At 34.5% G+C, this 21,719-nt stretch overlaps 2 protein-coding genes and 1 pseudogene across 2 annotated transcripts; 2 read left to right on the top strand and 1 right to left on the bottom strand.

Annotated features, from left to right (window-relative positions):
• The first annotated feature begins 1,332 nt into the window (after positions 1 to 1,332).
• Positions 1,333 to 10,412, top strand: LOC134253743 (uncharacterized; annotated as a pseudogene).
• Positions 10,413 to 13,832: 3,420 nt separating this feature from the next.
• Positions 13,833 to 15,695, bottom strand: LOC134253742 (putative ankyrin repeat protein RF_0381). The gene has a single exon (XM_062736323.1). The coding sequence runs from the start codon at positions 15,693 to 15,695 to the stop codon at positions 13,833 to 13,835; it is 1,863 nt and encodes a 620-aa protein (XP_062592307.1).
• Positions 15,696 to 18,475: 2,780 nt separating this feature from the next.
• On the top strand, positions 18,476 to 19,816 carry LOC134253739 (protein IMPACT-like). The gene has a single exon (XM_062736320.1). It carries the CDS (start codon positions 18,476 to 18,478, stop codon positions 19,622 to 19,624), a length of 1,149 nt encoding a protein of 382 aa, XP_062592304.1. The 3' UTR covers positions 19,625 to 19,816.
• Positions 19,817 to 21,719: the final 1,903 nt, after the last annotated feature.

Here is a 21,719-nt window from a genome sequence, read left to right as displayed (position 1 = left end):
CATCGATGGACAGTCACGAGATAAACGCATAGCAGGTACACGGAATGTAGGTCAATAACAAATTTCAATATCGCAAGGGCATACCCTAATTGAAATAAAAAATTCAGGCTATGAATTGTTTCTGTATACTTTGTAGTTTCTGAAAAGTGCTGCTGCTTTGAATAGAATACGCGTTTTAATACTTAAATATTTAGGTAAATAGGCCAATGTCGAAATATGTTAGAATTTTACCAAATATTTTGTGCACTTATAAAATCACGGCCTCGATTTAAAAAAAAGCAGCAGCACTTTTCAAGTTAAGGAATATATCCTTTATCTATATTTAAAAAAAATGGTTCAGATCTATGCAGTGTATGCCCTTGCGAAAGTAAGATTTTATGAGGCATCTCGATGTAAAATATGCGTAAGCTGCACATAAAACACGACATAATTAATAAAATACATTCTTGTTGTAGTTAATTAACAATCGCACAAATCAAAGGCTATACTTTGGTATTAATCGACTATTTAAAATCTGCTAATAATATTCCGTTTAATAATAAAATACATTTTTCGTTGATAAACAATTTCTCAATTTGCCTCTCACAGCACATGAAGTACGTCATTTTTACCAGTATGACGTCATGTTTACAAGTTTATTGCAACGAGTGCTATGTCTACAACAAGCTACATGGGATTTAACTAGCAACTTTTTTTGATGCATTGATAAGTTATAATGTTGTTTATTATGCTAATACTGTTCAGCGTAGCAATTTATTTCATTTACACGTAAAATGAGAACTACATAAATGTCATATTTTTGTCTGACGTCATAGTATACTTTCCCGTATAAATTAGGCCCCGCCCCCTTATTCAAGCCTTTACAATGCTGCGATGTATGTATTTTTAGATTTTGCACTTAATGATTTGTATATTACTGTAAATAAATTATTGTTAAGTTTAAATTGTGTGATTGATCTTTGCTGGCATTTAGGGTTATTCTGACCCATTACAGAATTGGGGGCTCGTCCGGAATCAAGAATTTCTTGCACTTTTGCAGTTTATTGTCAGAATTTTGTTAATTGAACCGTTAAATTTCACTATAAGCCAGCAAAAATCAACATGGTATTTTCGGTCACAAACTTTCTTAGTTCGCCAAGTGTTCAGGTTTTTGATACGTTAAAAAAGGATGACTTGATCGCATTAGGTTTGCATTTTGGGTTAGAAGTTAAATCCTCACAGAGAAAGCAAGACATTAGAATTAAGGTTGCAAACAAATTAGTAGAAGAAAAAATCTTTGAAAAATATGATCTTCCAGAATATACAGTTAAATCAAAGTTAGAATCTTATGAAATGTCAAAATATCAGTATCAAGTAGAGTTAGAGAAAATGCAATTTGAGCGAGAAAAAATAGAAAGAGAAGATCGAGTAAGAGAAAGAGAAGAGCGAGAAAGAGAAAGAGAAGAACGAGAAAAAGAACGAGAAGAACGAGAGCGTGAACGGAAATTTGAATTAGCTAAATTAGAAATTTGTGAGAAAATCACTCCAGATGTTATGTGCGATGATAAAGATGATGACATTTATCCAGCCTGTGCTGTTACTAGAGCGATGGCCAGAAGACGAAAAATGGAGGCAGACCATATTCAAGCCTTTGACGAGACGAATACCTCTGTTGATATTGATTTGAATGACACTTTCTTATCTGACCTTGATGTCACTTGAACAAACATGGAACCACACAATATCAAGAAGTCGGTGACGAAGGAACCTTTATCAAAATTAAGTGGTAATGGAGATGAGTCAAATCTACCAGAAAACCAAGGCAAGGACATCCTCAGCCGAGAACGTTTACTCTCTGAACAACATAAAGACCCAGATATCATTCAACTTAGTAAGAGGGCACTTCCACCAGAAGAGGCTTCTAAAGTTGGAGAATGCTTCTATATGGAAGATGGTATCCTTATGCGAAAATGGCGACCACCTGACGCTTCCCCAGATGAAGTGTGGCGTGTTGTTCACCAGATAGTGGTCCCCGCAGCTTATCGTCGAGATGTCATGAGTTTAGCTCACGATACACCTATGGCTGGTCATTTAGGTATCAATAAGACTTATAATAGGATTTTGAGTCATTTTTGTTGGCCTAAGCTAAGGAAGGATGTTTCTGAGTTTTGTAAGTCGTGTCATGTCTGTCAGATGGTAGGTAAACCGAATCAGAAGATACCATCCGCCCCTCTCCAACAAATTCCAGCTTTTGAAGAACCGTTTAGTCGAGTGTTGGTGAATTGTGTAGGACCTTTGCCTAGGACCAGATCTGGAAACCAGTATTTGCTTACTATTATGTGTACATCCACTCGAATTCCTGAAGCCATACCTCTTAGGAATATAAAGGCAAAGAGCATAGTTAAGGCCTTAACCAAGTTCTTCAGTTTTGTAGGAGCACCAAAGGCAATTCAGTCGGATCAAGGCTCAAATTTTATGTCGGGGTTGTTCCAACAAGTCATGCATGAGTTGGGTATTAGGCAGTATAGATCAACTGCTTATCATCCTGAGTCCCAGGGAGCGCTAGAACGTTTTCATCAAACCCTAAAAACAATGCTGAAGACCTATTGTTACCAGTATGAGAAAGACTGGGATGAAGGGGTTCATCTTGTACTATTTGTTGCACGAGAGGCAGTCCAGGGGTCTCTTGGGTTTAGTCCTTTTGAATTGGTGTTTGGTCATTCGGTTAGGGGTCCTTTGAAATTGTTGAAGGAAAAGTGGCTGACTGAGACCAATGATCTTAATCTTTTAGATTATGTGTATGATTTCAAAGAAAAACTTTACAATGCTTGTAAGTTAGCACAAGAAAATTTGAAGAGTTCTCAGATGAAAATGAAAATGTGGTATGACAAATTTGCCAGAAATAGGGTGTTTAAGCCAGGTGATAAGGTTCTTGTATTTTTACCTATTCATGGTCATCATTCACAGGCCAGATTTTATGGCCCTTATGAAATTGAAAGCAAGATTATTGATGTAAACTATGTAGTTAAGATACCAGGTCGACGTAAGGAGAAACGGGTTTGTCACATTAACATGTTAAAAGAGTATTTTGAAAGGTGTGACCGAAATTCTGTAAAACCAGTTTCCACTTTAGCCAATGCTAAGACTGTTTAAAATTGTATTGAAAGTGATACGAGTGTAGAGATGAATGAGAAAGATTGTAATCACAGTGTCCACTTGAAAAACTCAGAAATTTTGGCTGATTTTGATTCCAAACTTGGACATTTGAACATTCAACAAAAAGAACAAGTTAAAAACTTGGTGAATGAGTATCATCAAATCTTCTCGGATGTTCCCGAAAAAACTAATGCAGCTTGTCATGATGTTATAGTTGGCGAAGCACTGCCTATCAAACAACATCCGTACCGTCTCAATCCAATAAAATTGCAGTACATAAGAAGGGAAGTGCAGTATATGTTGGACAATGACATTGTTGAACCTAGTAAAAGTAATTGGAGCTCACTGTACATTCTTGTACCAGAACACGACGGTTCCTCATGATTATGTACAAACTTTAGAAGGGTGAATTCTGTTACCAAAACTGATTCATATCCAATACCTAGAATCGATGACTGTATTGACAAAATTGGAAACGCGAAATATGTCAGTAAATTTGACCTGTTGAAAAGATACTGGCAAGTGCCGTTAACAGAAAGAGCAAAAGAAATATCTGCTTTTGCTACAACAGATGGACTTTACCAGTATAAAGTAATGCCTTTTGGCATGAAAAACGCACCGGCTGCATTCCAAAGGATGATTCACTCCCTTTTTCAAGACTTTGAGGGATGCGAGGCCTACATTGATGATGTCATCATATACAGCGACACATGGGACGAACATCTCCGAATCATGCGTGCTTTATTTGACATTTTAGCTAAAGCAAACTTTATTGTGAACCTTGAGAAGAGCGAATTTTGTAATGCCTATGTAGAATATTTAGGTCATAAAGTAGGTCAAGGTTATGTTACACCTATTATCGCTAAAGTGGAAGCTATCGCAAAGTTCCCGATTCCTACAAACAAGAAAGAGTTGATGAGGTTTTTGGGCATGGCTGGGTTTTACAGAAAATTTTGTCAAATTTTTTCCTCAGTTGTAAGACCACTTACGAATCTTTTACAAAAGAGGGTTAATTTTGAATGGATAAAGGACTGTGAAAAATCCTTTCATAAAATCAAATATGTCCTTATGAGCAACCCAGTTCTGTCAACTCCAGATTTTTCTAAGCAATTTAAGCTTACTGTTGATGCTAGTGATGTTGGAATCGGGGCAGCTTTGTTTCAAGAACATAGTGATAGTGTAAATAGAGTTGTTTCTTATTTTTCAAAGAAACTTACAAAATGTCAACAAAAGTATTCCACCATTGAAAAGGAATGCCTTGCTTTTTTGTTAGCCTTACAGCATTTTGATGTTTATCTGAATGTTACTTTGAATCCAATTCTTGTATAAACGGATCACAACCCCCTGACATTTTTACATAAATTGTCAAACAAGAATCAAAGACTGACTAGATGGAGTTTGTTGTTACAAGAATACAACATAATAATTAAGCATATCAAAGGCAAAGACAATGTTATTGCAGATGCCTTGTACAGAGTATCGTGAACATATATGATTTTGTATTAATGTACATATATTTCATTTTGACAATATAAGTTTTCATTGACATTCAAACTTTTTGAGCGGGGGGGGGGGTTGTGAGGTGTGTATTGTTTCATTATGTATATAATTAGTAACATTAAGTTTCTTGAACATTCCAGAGTGGTCAATATGTTTAGGAATTTTTCCTAGAACATTCTTGAACTTATTCATGTCCAGAACTTTCCATGAATATCATGTACTTACAATTTCTAGAATATTCTAGATTTATAATACTGTATAAATACCCTGTCAATTTGATGAAAAAAAAACATTGTCGTATAAGCATCATTGGGGTATTACTGGGATATAATTTCACTGGGACATTGTGTGCAGGAACGGACACTCTGATGTATGTATTTTTAGATTTTTGCTAAGTTTGTACTTAATGATTTGTATATTACTGTAAATAAATTATTGTTAAGTTTAAATTGTGTAATTGATCTTTGCTGGCATTTAGGGTTATTCTGACCCATAACAATTGTTCAATTGTTAGATTCTGTCTTTAACAAGAAATTGTTCACGACTTACTGCGTCATGAAATTTAAGAATTCTGCATTTCAATTTCTCCAACTCTATATAAAAGACCCACAAAACAAGTAAGGGCCCTCCAAACAGATATCAAGATCAGGTGCCATGGAGAAGTGAATATTCCATTCCGACCGGTCACACCTGATGTGTGCTCCTCGTCATTTTTTGGAAATAACGTTGTCAATTTAGTGTATAAATAGCGGACCACCAATAAGTATGGATAACGTCAGGAAGCATTTGACCCATTGGTAAATTGTAGCTAATGACAAAATCGTTATATCGACCTTAGAACATACGAAATGATGCTTAAAACAAGAATGTTGATAATATATAAACAATTAAATATGTGGGTGGAGTAAACGTTTAATGAAATAAAATATGAGTATTATAATTAAGGGTTGGAGTTAAGATTTATTGTAAGAAAATATGAATATTCTTATTAGGGGGCGGAATGATGGGGATGTCAGGCGGATCCTTTATGTCTGGAATGCCTTCAATGGGTGGAGCTTCATTTTCACATGTCAATCAAGGAACGAAAACAAAGGTGGACTTTATAGGGGTAGAGCTATGCAAATCAACATGTCAAGAACAATGCATGATAGGTCCTATAGGATCTGACGGATGTCCTTCGTGTGAATGCAACACAATGTCAGGTTTAATGAGCTTTGTTTCTCTTTTATTCATTTGAATATTGTCAATTATCATAAATGCCCTTTAGACATTGTTATTTTTTATTCAGTAAATTAAAAATTGGAACCTGGGGTTTTCTTTAATTTTTAAAAAGGACGAAAAATAAGTTAAGTAGGTTGAAATGAAAATCCAATAGGTTTTTTCCTCAGTTTACAGTTGTTTTTTTAATTATTAAATTACTTCATAACCTTAAGAAAGTGTCTCATTCAGATTTTGTTAGATCTAAAGGAAGGTTTTTGTCATATTAAATTAACAAATTTACTAAATATACACCCAGGATCTATGAGTGGTGTATCTAGTATAGGATCAATTGGAGCTGGTGGCGGATTCACAGGGGGTTCTAGTATTTCTGGTGGCGGATCCTCAGCTGTAAGTGGTAGGTCTTTTTCTACTGGCGGATCCAGTTTTATGGGTGGCGGTGGAAGCAGCAGTGGGATCCGTCCTTCTGTTGGTGTATCAACTGGAACTAACACTCAAACTACGTACGTTGTGGCGCCGACTAAAAAGTGCCAACAGAAGAAATTTGTCAAGAAAGGTGCGGATCAAACTACCAGATTGGGGAAGCAGGAAAAGATGGTTGTGGGACCAGTATATGTATAAAACCCTCTGTAACATACGGTGATTGGAATCTTTGGTTTGCTTTCTATATTGTTCTTAAAATAAATTCTAAATCTAAATTAAGTATCATTCTAAATATTTCTGTTGTTATTTTTTCCCAAGGTTTGCAATAGTCAGTCTTATAAACTAGCATATAAATAAGTACATCTATCTTACACTAACTCACCATAAACATCCTCCAGTGATTTACCTTTTACGTTATCAAATAATCTAACATTGTGTTTCCTTTTCAGTTCACCAGGTCGTGACCTTGACCTGTCCTAGCCTGACCTGTAACTATGGCTGTAGTGTGGGATATAAATGTGGAACAGACGGCTGTCCAACGTGTGACTGTGCTCTACCTTCAGGTTAATATTGAACCAGAGATACATAAAAAGTATAATAAATTAAAGATAATTATGCTGATGTGTATGATATTACCTCTAACTTCTTTCTTTACTACATAAGAAATATATACTGCAATAGCAATGGATTATTCTAAGTTCGTTGTTGTAAGGTTCTGTTAAGATAGGAAAATGGACAATTTCAATTTTTTAACAGAAAACTTACTTGAAAATATAAAATTACATAGATTTATGTCTGTTTAATATACACAGAAATTCACAAGGGGTTTATAATAAGTTGTAAAATTTATTTCTGAAACATATTGAACACTCCATATAAAATACATTTACAGTAAACATACATTTAAATGCATTTGTGAAAAACCCCCACCTTTTAAATAACAGGGTACGCCACAAATGAGGTTGTCATACAACACAAAGTGGATTGTACAACCTCATTAAGTTGTCCTGCGTCATGTGACGTTGGTTATAAGTGTGGATTGGACGGTTATCCTACCTGTGAATGTTTGGTGGGATATGTGCAAACACAAACAACCGGTACGTAATCTACAATACAAACTCAGGCAATAGGTAAGGTTACAATATCAGGAAACCGGTAAGTCGTCTACATAAACACTTCAGTAGCCGTTAAGTCGTCTACATTAACACTTCAGTAGCCGGTAAGTCATCTACATAAACACTTCAGTAGCCGGTAAGTCGTCTACATAAACACTTCAGTAGCCAGTAAGTCATCTACATAAACACTTCAGTAGCCGTTAAGTCATCTACATTAACACTTCAGTAGCCGTTAAGTCGTCTACATAAACACTTCAGTAGCCCTTAAGTCGTCTACATTAACACTTCAGTAGCCGTTAAGTCGTCTACATAAACACTTCAGTAGCCGGTAAGTCATCTACATAAACACTTCAGTAACCGGTAAGTCGTCTACATAAACACTTCAGTAGCCGGTAAGTCGTCTACAAAAACACTTCAGTAGCCGGTAAGTCGTGTACATGAACACTTCAGTAGCCGGTAAGTTGTCTACATAAACACTTCAGTAGCCGGTAAGTCGTCTACATAAACACTTCAGTAGCCGGTAAGTCGTCTACATAAACACTTCAGTAGCTGGTAAGTCATCTATATTATAAACACTGAATACCAGTAAGTAGTCTATAGTAAAACACAAAAAAACGGTAAGTCGCCTATAGTACAATCACTGGCAACCGGTAAGTCATCTTTGTACGAAGTGGGACAATCAGTTAGTCATATATAGTATAAAAATCACTCAACCGGTAAGTCGCCTAAATATAAACTCAAGCAACCGGAAAGTCGCCTACAAGTCTTATAAATGAAGGACCCCATTGAAAATAAGCTTTTTCAAAAGGCTTTTTTGAGCCATCTTTAGGTAGTATCTATCATACAATTTATTTTATATTAACTACATGTATATGTTTAATTAGAACTGGAAGTGTTTTTTTTCTAATAGTATGCTGTAATGTTTTAAATGTGAATCATGATATTCTGTGATATTTTTACCTGAATAAAAATAAAATCTAATATATATTTTTTTGGGGTTTTGAAGTTTTCTTCCAGACCATCAAGCTTCTTAAAATGTTGTATTTTATTCTAGACCAATGCATTGATTGTGAATATATCGATTTCCTGACCCCAACACCTGAAACGGTCACCTATGTTCAAACTATTCCGAAGCAAACACAGACTGTTAACGTCACAGGAGGCAGTGAATGCACTGATTGTGACGTCACACCGCAAATGGTGTCATACGTTAAGCCTAGGCCTCAGACACAAACTGTTTACCTCAGTGGTAACAATGAGTGTCATGATTGTGACGTCACGCCACAAATGGTATCTTATGTAAAACCAAGACCACAAAAACAAACTGTTTACGTCACAAGTACGAACGAATGTCATGACTGTGAGCCCATTAAGCCTCAGATGGTTTCATACGTGAGACCACGCCCACAGCAAGAAACTTTGTATGTTACAGGTACATTTTATTTGAATATGAAATACTGGTACCCGGTTCATGATGTTACATGCTCAAAAATAAATGCACAAATTAGAGTTGTTTATTTTCCTCCATAACCTCCAGGAACACAGACGGAATGTAACGGATGTGAGAAACCTCCTACCTACTTCATCCAGAAACCTACACCACAGAAAGTGTATATACAAAAGCCGGACTCGACGGAGAACGGAATTCCGATATATGTAGACAGACCACGCCCACAAAAACAAACAGTATATATACAAAAACCGGACAGGACAGAGAACGGGATACCGATATATGTAGACAGGCCACGCCAACCACAGAAACAAACCATGGTTTTCACTCAAACACAGAAATGTCATAACAGTCACACGTGTGGATCAGGTAAGGAAAAACACAAAGTGTCGTGCAGCTCAGGTCACTACGTTTCACGTGAGGACTGACACGGAAGTGTCATTACAGTAATATTTGTGGGTTAGGTCATTCATACCATGTTAGGACGAAGTCAATTATCTTTAAAATTCCATTTTTTCCCAATTTCTTGACTGAAGCTACATGATGCTATTTCATATTTTTATTCATATCAAAGCCATCATTTCGTTGTTTGTTCTTGATAATCTCTTTCCATTCATTGAGATAAGTATTATAGCAACAGATGTGACATTTTCCTACAAGAAGACAAAAAGTAGGTTTTTTTTAATTTCTGACTTTAAAATCCCTTTTATATGATTTTATCAAGAGAATTCATGTCTGTCCTTAAAGCTCTTAGAATATGATACATGTCTTTTTTTCTGGTGAGACTAATTAAATGATATTGCTTTTGTGGATCTTATCAAGGGCGGTTATTTTATACACGGGCTGTCTCAAATCTATTCATATAATGCTGTATTGTTATTTATTCATTTTCAGGTTCTTCTAGCAATAGTTCAGGTGGTGTTATCATGAATGTACTGACGGGTGGATCTGGTTATATCAGTGGCGGATCAAGGTTCAGTTCTGTTGGAGGTGGTGGATCCAGGGGAGGCGGTGGTGGGACTCCTTACGGAATCAGTGGCGGATCAACTGTTTACAGCAACGGGCGCGTGATTGGAATGAGTGGCAGCGGGAGTGGTAAGATCCAGAAGGTTTTGACCGACCGAATGAAATCAAATAAAAACATACAAATGGACCTTGTGTCTACATTAATAATTAAAGAATATATTACACTGAATCCATGTCTTTGATTTCTTCTCTTTACATTTAATAAAAACCTATGTCTACATCATAAATGATAAACAAAGATTTTATTACATTGAATGCATATCTTTGATTTTTTTTTTGCTTTACATAACAGCGTTCTGTACTCTCTCTTTTTTGGTTTATTTTGTTTTACATTGTAGCGTGTTGTCCTCTTTGTTTTATGTGTTTTACATTGTAGCGTGTTGTCCTCTTTGTTTGTTTTATTTTGTTTTACATTGTAGCGTATTGTCCTCTTTATTTGTTTTACTTTGTTTTACATTGTAGCATACTGCCCTCCAATGAGACATGACTGTCATCCATCTTGTATCAAGTATGACGATCCCCACTGTAGGCGGTGTTTATGTTAAAGGTAATCACGTGTGTAGACGGTGTTTACGTTAAAGGTAATCACGTGTGTAGGTGGTGTTTATGTTAAAGGTAATCACGTGTATAGGCGGTGTTTATGTTAAAGGTAATCACGTGTGTAGACAGTGTTTATGTTAAGAGTAATCACGTGTGTAGGTGGTGTTTATGTTAAAGGTAATCACGTGTGTAGGTGGTGTTTACGTTAAAGGTAATCACGTGTGTAGGTGGTGTTTATAATAGAGGTAATCACTTGTGTAGGCGGTGTTTATGTTCAAGGTAATCATGTGTGTAGACAGTCTTTATGTTAAGAGTAATCACGTGTGTAGGTGGTGTTTATGTTAAAGGTAATCACGTGTGTAGGTGGTGTTTATGTTAAAGGTAATCACTTGTGTAGGCGGTGTTTATGTTAAAGGTAATCACGTGTGTAGACAGTCTTTATGTTAAGAGTAATCACGTGTGTAGGTGGTGTTTATGTTAAAGGTAATCACGTGTGTAGGTGGTGTTTATGTTAAAGGTAATCACGTGTGTAGGTGGTGTTTATGTTAAAGGTAATCACGTGTGTAGGTGGTGTTTATGTTAAAGGTAATCACGTGTGTAGGCGGTGTTTATGTTAGAGGTAATCACGTGTGTCGGTGGTGTTTATGTTAAGAGTAATCACGTGTGTAGGTGGTGTCTATGCTAAAAGTAATCATGTGTTTATGTTAAAGGTAATAAGGTTTGTAGACGGTGCTTATCGTAAAGGCGAATTTTATGTTAGAGGTAATCACGTGTGTAGGTGGTGTTTATGGTAGAGGTAATCACTTGTGTAGGCGGTGTTTATGTTTAAGGTAATCACGTGTATAGGCGGTGTTTATGTTAAAGGTTTACACGTGTGTAGGCGGTGTTTATGTTAAAGGTAATCACATGTGTAGGCGAAGTTTATGTGTGTAGGCGGTGTTTATGTTTAAGGTAATCACATGTGTAAGCGGTATTTGTTCGCTCCCTCTCCTGATGCAGGGTGAATTATTTATCAGTAGGAAGGCTGGAAATCTGACAGACAGTCGCCTAAAATAATCCTCTGACATACAATCGCCTATAAGTAACATATAAGTAATCTAAAAGTAATCTTAAGTCAATGTTTCGATTGGAAACAATAATATTCAGATAGAGACATTATTGCGAGTGCTTAAATCTGTTAGAGGAAAAACCATCTTGCAAAACTTATTAAGAAGTTTTTATATAAATGTATTTTGAATCTAAAATTCGTGCTATATTGATATTGGTAGCGTTAAATATCTCCATTACTTTGAATATCGAAAAATATAACCAATGGCTCGACAATTGAATATCGATGTTCTGGATTGTTAGATTGTTACTTCACTTCCTGTCAAGACATCAGAATAACTTCTCTGTCATGGAATTTCTTTACATTTAATTCATTTTATAGCTTATAGAATGAAATTTTGTATTCCTTTATTTGAAAGTTCAAATGAATTAATTTCATCAGAACTAAGATGTACCAATGAGTCATGTTCACAATGAAAGTATATATATGTAATTATTCTCAGCTTTCATTGTGTGATATCTTTTACAACTTGTATAAACTGATATCTCGAAAAAAAAAAAACTCCTGCCATAAGAAAAGGCCCTTGATAGATTCCTAGGTAAGCTACATCAAAAATATGACCTTTTTGCATCTTACCGGATGTTTTAAATTTAAATAAAAAAAAACATTTTGTCAGCCAATGAAGGTCAACTAACAAAATTATTTTATTACAAACCATATAAATTTTGCTTTTCAATTTTCAAAATTCTTGCGACATTTATTTAATGAGTAAGGTGTTTCTGTGAAATCAATAAAAGACCCAGATCCCGGGGATGAAAATCTGTAAAATCATTTACTAAGCAGAGTTCAGGTCGAACTTATATAAATTTTACCAAAATAAACCCACTGTCTGAATCTATACTTTTAAAATCTGATATTGTGGGGTCTTTTTTGTCCCTCTGTAAGACAATATCAAAATCTATGTTTTTTGTCTGTCTGTCTGTCTGTCTGTAAGACAATATCAAAATCTATGTACGACAAGGAAGATCACCATACAGGATGTTTTATTTTGTTTCATTTCAGTTATAGTTTATGATATATATGCAAGTACAATTTTTATATCAAAAATCAAATTCTTTGTTGAGAGAATTATGTTATAATTGTCCAATAAAAAATACTATAACTATATAAAGAAAATAAATCATTAAAAGACCCCATGAAAATCAAAACAATAAAAAGAATGAAATAAATAAGAGTTGTTCTAGTATATATATCATATCAAAGTAAAACAAAATATTCATTTGACAAACAACACACATTCCACTTTCAATCTAAATATAGAACAAGTTCTTAAGATGTTAATGGATTCCACGATATTTGTTACAACAAATTGTGAATTTACAGTTAATCCATTTTAACCATATTATTTACAAGAAAAAAATTTAAGCATTATCAAACTTAATAAAAAATTGTACAGAGTGATAATGCAAGTCTCTTTGCATTATTTATTTAATTTTAGAAAAGAACTAAACCAATTAATGTAATTTATTAAAATTCATCTTGACAGTAAATAAATGTACATGAACTATGAAAAGATAGATATGATATACAATGACAGACCTGAAAGTAAAACAACATGAAAAATTGACATGAAAAATTACCAAGATTCTGGATTATCTTGCTTCTATCATCAATTATGCATCTAATTAAGCTTGTGATTTCAGGGGTCCATGTTCTTGATCCTGATGTGTTTTGTATATTGCATTGAAAAAGTTGATTCACTTTTCGCTATTTTCGTCTCTTAAAAATGAATATTTTTTTCTTATACATGCATGGGGAGAGTAGAAAATCAACTTACATATTTACCATGTTAAGCAAATAAGATCTCCACGAAAGATTCGCAACATTTGATTCCTAAATTATTGATATCTACAATATACACATTATGTTTTTTTTTCTGTTTACAGAATGCATGAGGAGAGAAAAGGATCCATATACAATGTGACTGAAATATTCCTAAACCTTTTTTATCTGTTTAATTTTGGGGATACGCGTTCTTGAAAAATGTCTCTCGGTATTTCTTTCATAAACATTAGCAAAAGATGCAAATTAAGTTTTCTGAGACTTCTTTGTACCATTGAATCATAGCTGTCTTCATGCCATGGCGTAATTTATGTAATGTATTTAAAATTATTTACCTTGATCATCATTGACGTTTATAAAGTATGAGTGTTGTTTTTAATAATACGAACAAACTTCATGTATATCATTCAGACAAACAATTTATAATTTCAACACCATTTCACAAAGAATTGAAGTTTGCCCCCTGGTAAATTAAAAAAGTTTTATATTCATTTTTTGCAAGCTGATTGCTATTCTGTTCATCCATAGTTATCCCTTATCGACAATAAATCTGAAAATGATCCATCAAATATTCACACTTCTCAATTTTACCAGAACGACGGCATTGATGTAAAATTGTTTCACAATCATCCAGTAGTGTATAAATATCCATCTTTTTCTCAATCAATAGTTTTACTATTTGAACATTGCCTCCCCAGGCTGCATAGTGCAACACTGTCTTACCACAACTGTCCCCTAGATCTAATAAATGGGGACAGATCTCAACTAAAAACTCACAAACTTCAAACTTCTCACTGAGACAAGCTATAAGCAGAATATTTTTTCCATCACTTGACACGGCATTTAAGTCCAATCCATTTTCTATCAGAAAATTCACGATTTCAACACTTCCTCCCCTACAAGCTGAATGTAATACTGTCAACCCTTCAGTGTCCTTTATCACCAATAAATCTGGAAAATGATTGACCAAATGCTCACACATCTCCATTTCACCAGAACGACAGCACTGATGTAAAATTGTTTCACCATCTCCCTGTAAGGCATTGATGTCCATCTTTTTCTCAATCAACAGTTTTACTATTTGAACATTGCCTCCCCAGGCTGCGTCATGCAATACTGAGTTACTAGATTTATCTTTGAAGTCTAATAGATGGGGATAATTCTCAACTAAGTACACACAAATTTTAAACTTCCCATTGAGACAAGCTATATGCAAGATAGTTTTACCATCATTTGACAAAGCATTGAAATCCATCCCTTTTTCAATAAGAAAAGAAACAATTTCAACACTTCCTCCATTACAAGCTGAATGTATGGCTGTCCATCCCTTAGCGTCCATTATTTCCAATAAATCTGGAATATGATTGACCAAATGTTCACACATCTCCAATTTACCAGAACGACAGCACAGATGTAAATTTGTTTCACCCCCTCCCTGTACAGAATAAATGTCCATCTTTTTCTTGATCAATAGTTTTACTATTTGAATATTGCCTCCCCGGGCTGCGTCATGCAACACTGTATTACTAGATTTGTCCCTGACGTCTAATAGATGGGGATAATTCTCAACTAAGTACTCACAAACTTCAAACTTCCCATAGAAGCAGGCTTTATGAAGAATACTTTCACCATCATTTGACAAGGTATTAATGACCATTCCCTTTTCTTTAAGAAAAGAAACAATTTCAACACTTCCACCATGGCAAGCTGAATGTAACACAGTCCACCCCTCACTGTCCTTCATCTTCAATAAACTTGAGAAATGTTTGACCAAATACTGGCACATCTCCATTTTACCCGAGCGACAACATTGATGTAAAATTGTTTCACCACCTCCCTGTACAGAATAGATGTCCATCTTTTTCTCAATCAATAGTTTTACTATTTGAACATTGCCTCCCCAAGCTGCAGCATGTAACACTGAGTTATTAGATTTGTCATTGACGTCTAATAGATGGGGATAATTCTCAACTAAGTATTCACAAACTTCAAACTTTCCATTGAGACAAGATCTATGAAGGATATTTTTTCCGTCATTTGACAAGACATAAGATTCCAATCCTTTTTTTATCAGGAAAGAAACGATCTCTAAATTTCCTCCCCTGCAAGCTGAATGTAACACTGTCCATCCGTCATTGTCCATTATTTCCAATAAATCTGGAAAATGATTGACCAAATACTCACACATCTCCATTTTACCAGAACGACAGCATTCATGTAGAATTGTATTACCAAGTTTCTGTACAGAATAGATGTCCAACTTTTTCTCAGTCAATAGTTTTACTATTTGAACATTGCCTCCCCAACCTGCATCATGCAACACTGTGTTGCTAGATTTGTCCCTGACATCTAACAGATCGGGATAATTCTTAATCAAGTATTCACAAACTTCAACCATGCCATTAAGACAGGCTCTATGCAGAATACTTTTACCATCATATGACAAAGTATTAATGTTCATTCCAATTTTTATAAGATAAGAAACAATATCTAAACTTCCTACCTGACATGCAGCTTCAAGGACTGATTCACCTGAATTATCTTTTACATTTAGGCTACATTTTATGCTAGAAGATTTGAACTGTTCAATCTCATAAAAAATTTGTATGTATTGAAACATTTCAATACGTCCACTGACAGCTGCCCAATGGAGAAGAGATTTTCCTTGAAAATCTGTATGGAAAGCAGTTAAGTCAGGAAATGTTTCAATAAGATATTTGACCATTTCTAGTTTTCCATTCTGACAAGCATACGTTAGAACCGTGTGACCATTGATTTTATCCTTTTCATATGGATCGAAGCCAAAATTAAGCATCAAATTGAATGCATCCTTGTCTCCAGAACTTGCTGCTGACTGCAATGCATTAGGACATTTCGTTTTACTTGAATTTCCCAGAGATGGATATTTTTTCAATATTCTTTTGATAAATTTTGTTTATCGCTTTGAATAAATTTCTTGGATTAAGCTGTGTCTGACACAACGTCCTATGGGATGTAAAGAGGACATAACTTGATTAAGGCCTACAAACTCACAAATTTGTAAAAATAACTCTAACTTACCACTTTGTACGGAGTATAGGCATGTTGTAATATCACATTTTACTCCAGAATGTAAAATGAGATTAACAATTTCGATGTGGTTCCTAGAACAAGCAGCGTTGACAGATCGGTATCTCTGTCCTTTGTCTGAACTTGGTAGTAGATATTCTACCCATTTCTTATTTCCAACTTTAGAAAAATGTACCATAATTGAATCGTCATTAATGTCGCGACATGTCTTCAATTTTGAAACACATTTTTTTCTGCGTAAAATGAATTCATGAAATTTGGAATCAGTCCATAACTCTAACAAAGATAAAGAAGCATATCCAGTTACGGACCTTTCAGAACTTATTTTTGCAATGCGAAGGGCAACTACATCAAATAAATTTTGTTCGATGAGAATAAGCGTGTCGTTTGACGTTTTGCATGTTGTTAGTGTCTGAAGTAAGGAGGGATGACAATTTTGTATCATTTTTTCAGGTTCAAAAGAAAACATGACATAAAATAAAGATTCTTGCACCGAACTATGGGAAAACGTAATGCAATCTTTGATTTTATCTCTAATTGTTAGAAATTGGTCAAAGCAGTTGATGTTGTCTTGAAAATCATGAATAAAAGAGACATTTAGACCTACAAATTCCAATGATGCGCGTTTTATCTCCAAGTCGTTGTAAGCATCGTCAATCAATTTGAATGGCACTCTCCCTCCGCTGAGGAGAAGATAGGCGAGGACAGCAGATTTTGTAGTTTGAGTTTTTATAAGATTTTTTAAGTATTCTCTCAAAAACATCTTAGGATCTTGTAGAAAATCTTATATATTTTGTTTGATGGCACTATTGCTTTTGGATAATTCACAACATTGTGGAAATCCTATCCAAATAGGCATCTTATAGACCTTGCTGATAAGATCCTTTTGTTCTATGGTTTTCGTTAAATCATATTTATCAGCTAACTGGAGGATTTCTGCCTCTTGCAAAGCATATGTTTTATCTGATAGATCAACCATTGATGACACAAAAAAGGTATCATTGTTTACTTTACCTACATATCCATTGTACATATCATTTTTAGTTGTAAATATCAAATTGTTAGACTTGCAATCTTTGACATTTTCAATTAAACCTATAACCATTTCACCTGTTGCTGACAAGTCTTGAACATCAATGCTGGAAAAAGAAAATTCTCCAAACACATTATCAATTAATACTACTGTACCATCACCGGGTGATATACTTTCATACAGTTCTGTGAACTTTTGAAGTTGAAGAGCTGATTTTCCTTCCTCCATCAACTCCTTCATTAACATCTTGGCGATTGTGGTTTTTCCAGTTCCTGAGTTACCCTTGATAAGGATGTACCTGTTAGCGTCTAACAGTTGCTTTGCCTTGTAAAACCCAAGAGTTTTTACAAAAAAAGGTTTCATATTTTCGTTATGTTTTGTTATCATTTTTTGGGTATTTTCTGAAAAAAAAAATAGCAGATGTCTTCATATAATGAAAAAAAGAGAAGTTAATATGTTTTGATTTCAAAGTTTCTACTGGATACCAGCTTTATCATTGGTACCCAAAACAGTAGCTTAAAGACTGAAAAAAGTTATTTTTCTATTTTTTCTCTCTAACTTTCGTCAATTATTTTTTTATTCTTAACAAGGAGGATTTTTGGCAATTGCAATTTAAAGAAAAAATTGACCGGAAAAATTAATTTCCTTTAAATTCAAAAGTGAATTTATAAATATAGACACATTAGAAGAAGGTATGCGCATGCTCGACATGTAGACGTAAGTTTTTATCGAGAGCAAAGTGTAGTCCAAAAACCTCGAATTTAATTAATTTCAGATCTTAAAAAATGCATTGCTGATATTCAAAGATGTTTTAAAGTGTGTTGAAGTATGTTTTAACCAAAAAAATGCAATAGAAGAGAGGAACGAGAAGGTAAACAAAATTTGTAAACATATCTGTTTGTGAACACTAGTGAGCGATACTCATACGTTCCACTGTTACACTGTGAAATATGGCTAGTCAATTGACCCAGTCTAAAAAGAGAGCGCTCGATGATATGGACACTAACACATTTAACACCAGTACTAGTGATGAAGAAACTTCAAAAGAATGTGAAAATTTTCAGATGAGAGATGTCATGCACGGTATAACTAACATACAAAATACTCTTGCAAACCTTCTACTAAGGATTGATGGACAAGGTCGCCATCTAGACGAAGTCACCAAGGACATTAGAGGAAAACATGGTATTCAGGAGAGATTAGAAAACGTACAAGAACAGGCGAACGATACGATATATATAACCACTGAACTGCAGGAAAAACAGAAGAAGATGGAAAGAGAACTTAGCCGAATGAAAGATTACATAGTTCGACTGGAGTATTGTGTAAAGACTCAAAGTGAACAGATTCTAGAGCTAAGATCAAGAGCAATTGAGGACAATATCATTGTGAGTGGAGTAGACGAAAAGGCGCCCGAAATAAAAAATCCTGAAAACCTTGTGAAGATCATTAGTAACGTGTTCGCAGTAGAGATGGAGATACCGGCAGAGACTGTTGATAGCCTACAGATATATAAAGTGTTCCGAATGGGGGAATACGACAAACATAGGAAATATCCCCGGCCAGTCTGTGTCCAGTTTGTAAATAAATCACATAAGGACATTGTGATGAGGCACATCAAAGTTCTCAAGGATAAGAAGTCCCCAATAAGAGTGTCTCAACACCAACCTGAAGAAGTCCGTGAAAAAAGGAAGCATTTATATGATGTCCAAAAGAAATATGCGGAACGTGACATAGAAACGGTGCTAAAAGGTCAGAAGCTCATTTTCACGCAAAGCAAAACGGTGTATAGGGAAAAAATTGGTAGCAGACCAATGGCCGATGAGATCATCAGTGGAGAAGAGGTAAAGATCGCGATCAGTACGGGGAAGACAACAGAAGACAATGGAAACCGGTTTGCTGCCCACGCAACGCCAGTAGATTCCTATAAACAGGTGAGACGATCGCTTGTGGAAGTTATGCGGACAGATAACACTACCAGTGCGAGTCATAACATTTATGCGTTTCGGTTCACCAGTAACGACGGCACGATACATGAGGGATCGGAAGATGACGGCGAGCACGGAGCCGGGAGAATGCTACTAAAGACACTGGCTGATAATGACATAAATAACGCACTAGTGGTCGTTTCGCGGTGGTGTGGTAGTAAAATCGGTCCTAGACGCTTCACGCACATCACAGAGGTTGGGATGAGTGCGGCGAGAAATATGCCGGTTCCCGTCTGACGCTTCAAAAATGTAAATTATGAAAAGTCACTAGTTATAAATACAAACTTACAGTAAATAACTTTTTCAATTAGTTACTATTTGTGAACCTTCATCGAATTTGACTATTACGGTAATTCTGCATAAACTAAAATATTTATTCTAGTGGTTTAGTGGTTTTCGATATGATTATATTCATGTTGCAAATGATATCTGGATAAATTATAAATTATGTTTAATTTTTGATACATTCCGGAATTTGCAAGTGTATACGTCACTATTTTTGTGTTTTTTCAAAGACTCAATTTCCGGTATAGATATCGTACAGCATGGATCGTGTAAACACTAAACTTGTAAGTTTTTTGATCAATTTTTTATTCTATCACTCAACTCAGAGAGGAGTCTGTGTGCATAATTTCAATTTTAATACAGTGCAAAGTGCGACATTTTGACATGGATAAATTTTTGTTGTAATTACATTCCAGATATATTTCTTTAATAGAAAAAAAAAACATGGTAACTACAACAAATTGTAATAAGTAAAAAGGAACTGAATAGGAAAGAAATTGAGCATATAGAGTTCCTCTCAACTGAAATTAATTTCCTACATTTTTAACATTTGCATCTCAAATATAAACTTAAAGTTAGGTTTTTTGGGTCTAGTTTTGCAAATTTTCAAAATGACAGCAGGTGTGTCTGAGCTTAAAAACTACTTTTCTGTAGTGTATATAGATTTTTACTTTTTTTGTCAACTCTTTTTTTCTTGCTGTTGGGGAACAGTTAACTTTTTAATGCATTTGCTGGGGAATTGATGACTATCCATGTGAAAATTTCCTAAAAATACTTACATTAAATTGTCAAGGTTTAGGGGACATGAATAAAAGGAGGGATGTCTTTAAAATTTTAAAAGAAAAAAAATTAAATGTTTATTTCCTTCAAGACACACACTTTGTCACAAAAGATGAAAGCATGATAAAGGCATTATGGGGATATAAGGCTTTCTTTAGTTCATACAAATCAAACTCACGGGGAGTTGCTACACTTATCAATAATAACTGTGACTTGACATTGATTAATGAATATAAAGATGACAATGGCAATTATCTTATTCTAGATGTAGTAATAGACAATCTTCCTTTTTTGTTAGTGAATATATATGGACCAACTTAGGATACACCAGCCTTCTATACAAAGATTTTAAATATGATACAAGAATATTACTCATCACAATATATGATTATAGGTGGTGACTTTAATTTAATTATGGATAAGGATTTGGATTCAATGAACTATAAAAACCTAAATAACCCTAAATCAAGAATGGAAGTATTAAAGATGATAGAGATACTAAATTTAAAAGATATTTTTCGTGAAAATAATCCAAATTTAAAAAGATTCACTTGGAGAAAGAAAAATCCAATAAAACAGGCAAGACTTGATTATTTTCTAATATCAGAATCGTTATTAAATTTGGCCCCTTATGTAAAATTTGAAAATAGTTATCGCTCAGATCACTGTCCAGTTGTAATGGGTGTTAAAACAAATGAATTTTTGAAAGGAAGAGGGTTTTGGAAATTAAATAACTCTTTATTAGCAGATAAAGAATATGTAAATTTGATAAAAGAAAAAATTAAAAATATTAAATTACAATACGCCTGCCCTATCTACAATTTAGATAACATTGACCCTATTGAAAATGATAAAATTCAATTTATGCTAAGCGATCAATTATTACTAGATACATTATTGATGGAAATAAGAGGAAAATCAATTTCTTATTCAACTTTTAAGAAAAAGAAAATAACTGAAAAAGAATTGCAACTAGAAAAAGAAATCTTTATACTGGAACAGAATTTGTCACAAGAACATGCTGAAGAATTAGAAAAAAAACATGAAGAATTAGAGAATATTAGAAAAATAAAATTTAAAGGCCAATGTATTAGAGCAAAAGTGAAATGGATAGAAGAGGGAGAAAAACCTTCAAAATATTTTACCAACCTTGAGTCTAGAAACTATCAGAGTAAAGTTATACCTAAAATTGAAAAGGAAGATGGAACTATAATAACTGACCAATTTGATATTTTGAATGAAGTCAAGCTGTTCTATGAAAATTTAT

The sequence above is a fragment of the Saccostrea cucullata genome, unplaced genomic scaffold (genome assembly GCF_032062105.1).
Source record: "Saccostrea cucullata isolate Sc308-1 unplaced genomic scaffold, CSIRO_AGI_Scuc_v1 ctg3090, whole genome shotgun sequence".
Classification (NCBI taxonomy): Eukaryota; Metazoa; Mollusca; class Bivalvia; order Ostreida; family Ostreidae; genus Saccostrea; species Saccostrea cuccullata.
Note: the sequence above shows the minus strand (reverse complement) of the source record. Positions and strands in the feature narration are given on the sequence as shown.